Here is an 11,820-nt window from a genome sequence, read left to right as displayed (position 1 = left end):
GGATATAAATTAAACCAAAGAAATCCTGGTATACATACTTTATATATATATTTGAATATATATATATATATATATATATATATATATATATATATTTATATTATATATCATAACATAACACTATTCCCCAGGGCCTGGGAATCATGAGTTCCTCTAGTGATGAGGGGAAGGCTGGGGTCAGCCAAAAGAGGAGCCATTCGGAAATGAATGTTGTCTTCCAGAAAGCCCTGGGGGCTTCTCTGGGACATAATCCGCAGCAGATAGCGCTGATGGAGGATTGGCTCCGACTATCCCAGGGCCTGGAGGCGGATAAGAGCCTTAAGGCTCGGATGAAGACAAAAGGGGGCAGTAAATTGGCTCGCAGGGCGGATGAAGCCCACACCCCCCCGAGCTCTCCACCTAAAAAGAAAGGTGGCAAAAGAAAGAGAAAGGGTAAGACGGTGCCTAGCAGGGGACGAGTGTCATCCTCAGATTCCTCAGACGAGGGTGAGAATGATTGGGAGGAAGAATACCCCGAGGAAGAGGAAGTACTATCTATATCCTCCTCAGGCGATGACCATGAAGCGTTAAAGAAAAGGAAGAAGGAGGAGGAGGAGATAGCAGATGAGGGAGATTTCGATCCAGAAACTCTGATCCATCCCAGATCCTCAGAATGGGAACCCCCCCAAGAGAATTTCGGCATATCTAAAGAAGCGCCTGAGAGCGCCATTAGCCAAAGAGGCGAGAAGCAAGATGAGGGCGGAATGCCCCAGACCTCTTCTCCCTGAAGGAGCGGCAGACACGCCGGTAATAGATGAAAAAATGATAACTTTTATGAGTAAGTTTACCAAAGATGTGAGGAAGGGCCTTGATAGATCCTGGCGTTCGTGTCAGGACAAGATGTTAGATATGACGGGGCCCCTCACAAAGATTCTCCAGATGGGAGAAGAAGCGAAGACGAAAGGAGAGCCAATTGACCCGGCAATCCTTATCGGATGGACACAGAGGGCGATATGCATGTTAGGAAACGCTAATCATGCTATTACTACAGAAAGGAGGAGATCGTTACTAGTGAAGATTGACCCAAAATTGAGCGAATTAGCCTCCTCAGAATCGGCCACTTCGGCAAAAGGGAAGTTGTTTGGGGACTCCTTCATCAAGGAGCTCACCAAATTTGTAAATTCATATGCAGCTTTAGACAAAGCTCAAGCCTCTCTTAAAAGAGTTTTCGGAAGACAGATTTTTGGACGGGCCAGCAGAGGAAGGGGTCGTTCGGCTGGCCGGTTCCAATACAATCGATCCTATCATGACAGGTCACAATGGAGAGATTATGAGGAACACAAACAAACACCTTTCTTCCCTTCGAGAGGTAGAGGAAGAGGAAGAAACTGGCGAGGTGAACGTCAGCAGAACAACCCAGGTGAGACTATCAATCCCACGTCTAAATACCATAGAAGTGGGTGGGAGAACCGCTCAGTTTTTAAAGAATTGGTTGAACATATCAGGGGATACCTGGGTGATTCAGACCGCGCAAGGTTTTTATATAGACTTTCTAGATACACCCCAACATGAGAGACCACCAAAGGGAATAGTTTTGAACAGAGGAGACAAAATATTGTTAGAAAGAGAGTTGAGAGATTTGGCAAACAAAAAAGCCATACGTCCCGTATCAGATCAGTCAAAGGGTTACATAAGCAATATGTTCCTAGTAAAAGGGAAACACAAGACAAGACCAATAATCAACCTGAGAGGTCTAAACAATTACGTGGTATACAGACACTTCAAAATGGAAGGGATACACCTACTAAGGGATATTCTAATTCAGGGAGACTGGCTAGCCAGAATAGATTTGAAGGATGCATACCTGACTATCCCCATGGCAGAGGAACACTGCAGATTTCTGAGATTCATCTGGGGAGGAACGACATGGGAGTTTCGATGCCTACCATTCGGCCTAGCATCAGCCCCATGGTGTTTCACCAAGATGATGAAACCAGTGGTATCACACCTCAGAGCTCAAGGGATACGACTCATAATTTATCTAGACGATATATGTCTGATGTGCCAGGAGAAGGAGACATTGGTAGGACAAGTGCAATTAACAATAGAATTATTAGAAAGCCTGGGCTTTATTATAAATTGGGAGAAATCCAGCTTAATCCCAACACAGATGATGGAATTCCTAGGGTTCACAGTGGACACGAATCAGGGAACCCTCAGTCTACCCATTCACAAAGTGAACGAGATCAAGAAACAATTGAGACACACACTAGCAAAGGGAGAAATATCGCTGAGGGTCATAGCGAGATTAGTAGGACGCCTTGCGGCTTCAATTCAAGCAATCTTCCCGGGGCCACTACATTACAGGGCACTCCAGAGATTGAAGATATATCACCTCAGGAAGGGCGCTTCATACGAATCAAAGGTGAACATTTCACTAGAAGTGAGGGAAGAGTTGAATTGGTGGCTCATTCATATGGATGCATGGAACGGGAGAGCCATATTTGGTTCATCCCCGGACCTGATCATAGAATCCGACGCCAGCAGATGGGGCTGGGGAGCCCGTTGCGGGAATCTATCGACAGGGGGCAGATGGTCGGATCAGGAGACGAATCTCCATATAAACTGTCTAGAATTACTGGCGGGATCTTTTGCAGTGAAATGCTGGACACAAGAGAGAGTTCAATTTTGTGTCCTTCTAAAAATGGACAATATCTCGGCAGTCAGATATATCAACAGACTGGGAGGGACAAGATCCAGAATTCTTGCGGAACTAGCAAAGGAATTTTGGGAACTTTGTCTGGAAAGAAGAGTGTCAGTGAGAGCAGAATATCTGCCGGGCCAACAGAACGTAGAGGCCGACTGGAACTCCAGATACCTCAGAGACACCAGCGATTGGAAACTGGACGAGAAGGTGTTCCAGGAACTAATGTCTCGGTGGGGTCCATGCCAGATCGATATATTTGCATCGAGATTGAACAGACAATTACCCCGGTTTTTCAGCTGGAGACCGGACCCGGAGGCAGAGGCGATAGACGCTTTTCTGCAATACTGGGGCCATCAGAGGAACTATGCATTTCCTCCGTTCTCCATGATAACGAGGACTCTTGCTCAGGTGAGACGTCAGAGGGCATCACTAATCCTAGTAACACCGGATTGGAGAAGTCAGGTGTGGTTTCCCAGCCTACTGGAGATGACTTACCAGAACCCACTGGCCTTACCCAAGGGAGAATTAATAATACGAGATCCCAGAGGTCTCAGTCACCCTTTGGTGAGGTCAGGAGGAATCAACCTGTTAGCGTGGGCGATTTCAGGGGATCTTGGATTAGGCCAGGACTATCGAATGAAGCTGAGAACATCATCAACGAATCCTGGGCCCCTGGGACACATAAGGCTTATAGATCAGCATGGGCTAGATGGAGTAGCTGGTGTTTGGAGAGGAACATACATCCCGATAGAACGGATGTAGTACATGTAGCAAATTTTTTAGCTCAGATGGCAGCGCAGGGTAAGGCATATAGGACCATTAACACGGCCAGATCTGCGATATCGGCTGGACATCCTAGAGTTGATGGACTAGCGATTGGGGAACACCCATTAATTTGTAGACTACTAAGAGGAGTAAAGATGATTAAACCTCCTAGCGAGAAATATAGTGAATTATGGGATGTAGATAAGGTCCTGAGACTATTTTTGACATGGCCAGATAATCAAGATTTGACACGTAAAGCAATTTCAGGTAAGTTAGCTATGCTTTTATGTCTGTTAGCATGTAAAAGATCTTCTGATATCAGAGCACTGGAGATTAATAGGAAGAATATGTCCCCTAATGGAGTGACCTTCCTCATTTCGAAGAGGACTAAGACAGGTTTGAAATCTATTTCATATGAAGTTTTTCCAAATCAACCAAAATTATGCCCAGTTAGATGCATAAAGGCATACGAAGATATGACGAGGGAAGTAAGACCCCAGGGGATAACTCAACTATTGATAACGATTTGTAAACCTTTTAAAGCGGTTAGACCGGCGACCATAGCCAGATGGCTTAGGTGGGTGATGGCAGAAGCAGGCATAAATATTGAGAAATATGGCGCCCACTCAGTCAGAGGAGCGATAGCTACTAAGGAATATAACATAGGTGCTAGAGTAGAAGATATCATGAAGTCGGCGGATTGGTCGAATGAATCGATTTTTAAGACTTTCTATTTTAAACCTTTAGAAAGCGCAACATCGTTAGTGGTAAGTAAGCTTTGAACAAGCATAATCAGAGCCTCCGGTCTTGACATAGAATTCAGATTTTCCACACATTCGTTACAGAAAGTCATAATTCTATTAAAGACACGGAGGCGAAGGATTATCCCACCCGATCAATCGTAAGAATGAGATGTTTACATAACATGTTTCTGGTATTATTATGCAAAAAATCATACAAGAGGTATAATGAATATGATGATGTTGCTAATGATCAATGTTTATACAACTTGTTACTAGATGTGGAATTTTACGATTGACCCACCCTGTATCGACTTATAGTCACTGTTCTAATTTATGTTTTTTTCTCTAGGGACGATGTCAGATGGCAAACAAGTAGGAAATTGAGAATGGAAGAGAATATCAAAGACGAACAGAACTCATCCTCGCAAGGTCAAAGAAAGAGGAAGAAGGGAAAGAGGACAGGAGTTTTTTGTTCATTGAGGACTTGTTTATTGGTTGAGGAATTGTCACGTGGTCAGTTGGAGACCAATAGAAATGAACTACAAATGTTCAAAAAACATGGTTATTGTAGTTTTTTATAAGATTTGTATTCATGTTCTTTGGTAAAGTTTCTTTGCTGCTGAACAGTAAAGTTGAAGAGTAAGCATAATCCTTCGCCTCCGTGTCTTTAATAGAATTATGACTTTCTGTAACGAATGTGTGGAAAATCTGAATTAGCAGTCTCCCCTTTCAGGAACAGAACTACAGCATTCTTTATTATTTAATAAAAAATCAAAAGGCCAGCGCTTTCACACACTTGCCAGATGGCAATCTCAAATGCAACCCTCCCGATTTAGGTGGGAGACTCGATTTTTCAATAAGAAATATTGGTATTTTTCCCTTTCGCCCACCTAAAACAATTCTTATCACAATGAAAGCCTATTTGAAATTAATTTATTACACTTTCCTAGACAAAAATCTGTCCACGGTTTAAAAAAGGTTGGTATGATCTGTCGTAATGTTTTTTAAAGCTTTATCAGACTAGAGTTCCAATAAATGTTGAAAGAAATGTAGGCATAATTCACGTGGACGTTGTGATATGTTATCCAATATGTACACTGCGACCGCCACACTCTAACGGCACCCCTTTTATCTTCGCTGAACATAATTTTCTTTTACCTTGCCCTGGGCTTCCGCTTTTGGTACAAAGCAACCTGAGTGTTAAAGCCTCTTCCCAATCTCTCTAGATTGCAAATAAGTGTTGTCTTTTAGCCTGGTTCTGGGTGTGCGCCACAGCCAACGTTGCACTTAAATCGACGATGCTGACAGGAAACTACGAATTGCCCTGTTTGTTTTACTGTACGGTATAACCAAGATGTCGCTCTAGAGTCGAAGGTTTCCCACATTGTGACGCCACAACCAAGATGTCGCCCGCGTACAGCCGGCGCTTATGCGCTTCGGCTTGACGTAACTCTCCAGCACTCAGGTGCATGGTCGCGTCCATCATTACAGTGCTGCTGGCACACAGGCGCGGGATGGCAGGCACTTTGAATTTGACCTGTCTTTCAGACGTTTTGGGGGCCCTCGTTTCACCAGCTGGTGAGTGATCGACGTGGGTGTAGCCTTGAGGGTGGCGAGGCAGGGACACGACAAAGTACTTGCAAAGTGAAGCCCAACTCAGACTTTGAAATTAGTGTCCGCTAACTTTATAATGTTCAAACTTGACGAGACTCAATGAACTATTGGAGGTTCATCAAAACGTTTTAATTGTTGTACTGCAACGGAGTGGTTCATATTGTTTGAATTCTTCAGATGACAGACTCCCGAGCGCTATAGTGTGTACGCAGAGTGCATTATGGTGTGCAGTACAGAGTATGTTGAGAAAGATAGGCTGTGTCGTTTGGCGTCCAACAGAGAATGAGGCGCAGTCATCGGACGGGAGTATCCAGCATTGCCGAGGGCGGGGCGAGTGGGAGTGACTGAGCCACGAAAAAAGTCCTGCCAACCCCCAGTCCCCAATGCAGTTCGCGCAATTTCATACGTTCTCATTCGTGCTCCCAAACCTACCACCTTTGCCCCAATGCACATTTTTGATAACGTTACTGACAGAATTTTAACACATAACAAAAAAAAATTAACTGCAGAATCATTTAGATGCAGGAAACTCATATATTAGAGCTCTGTCCAGGTGTTCTGGAAAAAATGCATGCAGACCTCCTTATTTGTATATGGATTGCACCAATCGAAATGACTTCACAGAAAAGGACATCGCAAGGAGCATTATCATTCATACTTTGATGCACCATTGAAGTGATTTTAAAATAAGTTGCCATAAGTAAGCAAAGTGGCAAATAACTTTGTTGTGCAAAATACCCAAATTGCACTATTATTTTATATGGAGCCACTCTATAGTCATTAGGCTTTTTTATTTTTATAATAGTATGATATGTTAACATAAGCCATGAAGTGAATCACTTACAGAGCTGCAGATACGAAGACGCAATGTGATTAAATGATTTGCCCAGGATCACACACTTTGGTTAAATGGTGAAACCGGGATGTGGACAATTTAAGACAATTTATTTTTATCTTCCCAGGTTTAGTTTATCTAGATATTTAGTAAGATTTTGCTTTGCATTTCATGTGCTTAAATTATACTGTATTCATAACAATGCCTTGGAAGCAAACCACATTACATAATGAACTAGGCTTTCATAGTAAACTAACTATACACTATATACATTGTCATAGAAATATGTTGAGCAATAAGAGTATGACTTTAGTTTTATTCTCCCCATCCTGCATGCAAAGTCACAATAGCATCATGCAGATTAATGTGAGCCTAACAACCCCCCACCCTTGGGTTTTAAAGCCATAGTTATTATTTCATAAAGCATGCAGCATTATGTACCATTCTCACTTCTGATCACTCCCTCCCATTCCCATTTATAAAGGGATAAAAATCTCTTCTAATAGCCCCTCCTCTCTCCCATCGGGGCCTAATGGCTGACATTGAAATGCTCTTTTGACACAGAGCAACGTGAGAGCCCCTCTGATACCTGCAGCTCCTTGGGACATTTTCCTGGCAGCGGGACACCTCTCCCGTTCTGAAAGAGTAAGGTGCCCCACTGACACATGTGCCGGTCTGGCTCTCAAAAGAGCCCTGGTGGGGGGGTGCAGATTGTCCCCCCCTGCTCGGTACGCCACTGGGCACAGTCATAGTTCTTGAGTTCCCCTATTTTTTTTTTTTAATGTTTGGCGATGATACCTAGGGAATTTTCCACCTTGAGCATACAAAGGGGGAATACGCCAGATGATTTAAACAAAGTATGGAACAAGTCCTGGTCTTGGTGGGCCTCAAACTGCCTGCAAGTCAACGGCCAAAGGAAAGCAAATTCTACTGTGCAATAATGTCATATCTAGAGGGAGAGCAATCTATCATCGCAGAGTAATTCTGATGGATCATTTGCACATAGTCTTATTAAACTATGGTCTGTGCCCGTCCTTGAATGGTATTATGTCAATAGACCTTTTTAAAAAATATTGAATAAAAAAAAAAAAGAGAGACCGCACACAGAGGTCTTTCTAAATCGAACTGTCAGCCCCTGCGACACACATGGGTGTGCACAGGAGCTGACAGGCAGCCAGTACTCGAAAGCAGCCGGGACAGGGTGTGTGTGTTGCATGTTTGTGTGAGTGTTTGCTTATTTCATATCCCGTCGGGGGTGGAAGTGCATGGCAATGTGGGTTTTCACTTTTTGTAGGCCGCCAAATTAGGCCCAAAAAATCACTCTTTGGTGTGCGACCAACAAAATTATCACATAGAACCCCTAGAACAGAAACGTAGAAACGTTTGTTTGGAGGGGTTAGGGTGGGCGTGTTTGTGGCTCAATCGATACTTATATCTAGGGTAAACGTGGTGAAAGAACAGTAGGTGAACAGTCAAAAGTTTATTAATAGTGGTTCAGACAGCATCCCATTCTAACCCTGAAACCAAACTGCTTTGCTCCCCTTCTACACCTTGGGACGACGACGACCTTGTATCTTTAGAAAGGCCTAAGTAGACCTTCTGGCATGCCGCCTCCCACAAAACAAAGGAACTCATTGGGGGTCATTCCGAGTAGGATGCAAAGGGATACCGGGCACCGTTAAGGATATCGGTGTCGGTAAACCCTTTGCGCCCTACCACAAGGTCCCTTTGCGGCCCCGTCCTTAACGCCTGCTTTTACCAGGCGTTCTGGACGGGATCCGCAAAGGGACTTCAGAGCTAATAACGGTACCGTAATTTACGGTACCGTTATTAGCACCCTCCCCATTCCCATTGAGCCCTATGTGGGCTCAAATGGGAATGGGGATTGACATTTTCAATGGGGACTTACCGGTCTCGCAAAGGTCGGACTAGACCAGTAGTCCCCATTGAACGAGGGCGGACACGGTACCGGTAATGGTGCTAGTCATGGCGCTAATAGTGCCATGACTAGCACCAACCTCGGAATGAGGGCCATTGTGTTGTTGCAAGAGTCTCTTCTATTTCCATTGTCCCCAAGTAGCACATATTAATCGACTTTCTGGTTGTGATGAAGAGTTTTACAGCTTTTGCTTTCGTCCTTCTCAGGCGAGCGGCATAGGTACTCCATTCTGTGATGCAAATCCAGTCCCCTATAAAGGGCTCATTTGGCCTCATTATGGGTGCGGTGGTAGCCATACCGGTAAATACTGGCTGCCGCCGGAGTCATGCATTTACCGGTACCCGGCAATGGGGACTTACAGGTGCATTCCAGCCCCGACAGTGGCATTCCCCCATCCCTGGCATTCCAAAGTAACAGTCAACCCCAGACCACCAACAATGAAACTGTTAGACCAACGATTGATCAGAAAAGCTCAGAAAGCATGGACCAGTTGCCTTCAGCATAGGCCCCGTGATTTGTGCTGCGAGGTGCCGCGAGGGATAAAACAGTATAACCAAAATTAGGGTGGGAAGCTTTGAGAGGGTGAACAAAAACTGGTAAATACACTTGCACACCAAATTAATAACAATTCAAATTTGTAAAATGAGGACTGTTCCAAATAGTGATTACAGAGTTCAAGGTGCAGGGGAGAAAATACACAGCCTTGGTATCTAGGCTGGAAACATATGCAAAAAAGAGAAAGCAATCCGTGAGGGATAGCCGCGTCCCCTGCACACTGTCTAACAGGCCGAACGGCCTAATGGAGTTGATAATCCGAAGATTATTTTGAAAGTTTATGAATTTCTTTATATTCAAAATACAGAAGATTTAGGAAAAACACATTCAATAGACAATTAGTGATCATCAACAGTAAATTCTGTTATTTATTTGTGTTTTCAAGTGCCCAACGCGTTTCGAGTCGAAAAAACTCTTCATCAGGGGCGACATATTCATCAAACAATTTCTATAAAAGGAAAATTATATACAATATATTAGTGCTTTAGATAGACTTAATGGTGAACAAAATCTAACAACAAAATCACATTTGTTATGAAGACAGTAATTAGCTTAAACATTTTAGCTGTATTGGTGGGTAACACATTCTATTGAAAAAAAGCCCAACATTACCCTAGTCTTTCCACATTCACCAAGTTAGTGTGATTATGCCACATATGTGTCTATATAGAAAATAGGTAGCCGGCCCTATATTTTGCCTTTGGCGCAGTGAATTTTGGGGGGATAATTTATTACTAAGGAGTGCAAATTATTGTGCTGCATTGATGCAAAATGACCTCTTACCTTGAGTTATGCTAATAACCAGCAAGGACTCAGAGGGTAGACGATTGTGTATTGTCCACTAGGCTCACGGTAACTAGTTCTTTTAAATCTGTGACCAATGGGGACCGATGGCAGAAGCGAATCTCTCAAGCCTAGAGAGAAGGAAAGATATTTTATAACAATGTATGTAGAAAGCTTTCTAAAAGAAAAAAATAGGCTTAGAGCGCAAAGTTAAGTGCGTTTACTAAGTAGTTTTACAGTCCGGTCTAAATACTCACTTCGATTCACACCAGCAATCTAGGAGGAGTTCAGGAGCCGTAGGAAACGGCAGTTGAATGAGCCTCTCTCACATTTTGCGTGTTTTTATATTGTTAAGTGTTATGACGTCACTCGCGCATGCGTTGGCGGCGTCACGCTTACGCATGACGTCACCCGCGCATGCGCGGAGTGATGTAAACAATCCCCCATGTTGTGTATGAATTAAAATGCAGCATTCTACCATAGGCGATCCATATGAGGAAGCAACGACATCGATTTTTAAGTATATGGCATTACTTAGTAAAAAGTGATGGCCGTAGATGTGTATTTCTAATCTAAAATTTGAAATAGCGGTAATCCATGAACCTCGATATGGGCAAAAGTGGGTCAAACGGGCTAATGATTAGGCTTTTGTACCAGGGCAACTGAAGAGAGTAGGTTGCTCTCTGAATTGTGATGTTATGTAATTATAATTTGTGTATATATCATCAACAATACTGTCGTGGAAACTTTGTTCAACACATTTAGCATTTTTCAGACCCTTATAAACGTTTCTTAGTTAATCAGTGGAGCATAAGGAAAACACACATTTCAATCACAATGACATAGCAGAATCCAAAAGAGGAATAAAGCCGAAAATAGCTTCTAAAAGACATGTCATAGGTTCGGAAAGTTATATCTAGTGTAAGGTTGACCTATGTGAGTGAGACTAAGATGGCTACCTCCTTGTAGTGGGAGTTCATAGGAATGGCCCTAGAAAATAGTCCTCATTAATTCCCAGGGGTGTCATAGCGTCCAATTTGTTGATCCAGAAGAGTTCTCTTTGTGCAAGCTTTTTAGGAAGATTTCCACCTCTACTTGACGGTCGTAGGACCTCCAAAACCACAAATCTCAACTGTGAGATATTGTGTTTTTTCTCTTCAAAATGTCTATAGACTGGAGATTTGCAATTTTTGGTCCTGATGCAGGATTTATGCTCCGTCCATCGGTCTTTAACTTTCCTGTTTGTTCTCCCCACGTAGTATATACCGCATGGGCAACGTATAGCATAAATTACATTCTTGGTATCGCATGTTGCAAATTGTTTTAACGAGATTTTCTTGCCGTTGTAGGGGTGTCTGATATGGTCTCCTTTTATTACATTATTGCAGTGTTGGCAATGTAGACATGCAAACGTACCAAGTTTTTGTTTACCGAGAGTTGTCTGTAATGGTTGTTTTGGTTTCTCTGCCTTAATCAGTTGATCTTTCAAATTTCGCCCTCTTTTGTAAGCCATCATAGGTGGATCCGGGAAAAGCTGAGCAAGCGTATTGTCTGATTTAATAATGTCCCAGTTTTTGTGTATAATTCTTTTGATCTGATAGCTTTGGCTTGAGTATTTAAGTGTATGGATTAATCCCTTCTCGTTCTTCCTTGGATGGCCTTCCAAAAGTGCATTTCTTTCCTGGGTTTCTGTGCGTATTATGGCTCTTTCTACCACTTCCGATGGGAATCCTCTATCCAAAAATCTTTGTTTCATAGTGTTATATTCTCCCTGGAGTGTATCTGTTTCTGAGGTGATTCTTTTGAGCCGTAATAATTGGCTGTAGGGTAAATTGTCTTTCAGATGCTTTGGATGGTGGAGACAACTATTCACATCCGTCGGTTTTCTGTATAATTTAGT

At 43.0% G+C, this 11,820-nt stretch overlaps 1 protein-coding gene across 2 annotated transcripts in view; it reads left to right on the top strand.

The window, feature by feature from the left end:
- The first annotated feature begins 5,629 nt into the window (after positions 1-5,629).
- The window catches only part of TANGO6 (transport and golgi organization 6 homolog), a 1,470,654-nt gene continuing 1,464,463 nt past the window's right edge, over positions 5,630-11,820 (top strand). For both annotated transcript variants that reach the window (XM_069635546.1, XM_069635547.1), the window contains exon 1: positions 5,630-5,772. In XM_069635546.1, the coding sequence (XP_069491647.1) occupies positions 5,664-5,772 (109 nt within the window). In that variant the 5' untranslated portion in view covers positions 5,630-5,663. The remainder of the gene's footprint in view (positions 5,773-11,820) is intronic.

Source organism: Ambystoma mexicanum, chromosome 1q, assembly GCF_040938575.1.
Source record: "Ambystoma mexicanum isolate Mex_15411 chromosome 1q, UKY_AmexF1_1, whole genome shotgun sequence".
NCBI classification, from domain to species: Eukaryota; Metazoa; Chordata; class Amphibia; order Caudata; family Ambystomatidae; genus Ambystoma; species Ambystoma mexicanum.
This window is presented reverse-complemented; position numbering and strand designations above follow the sequence as displayed.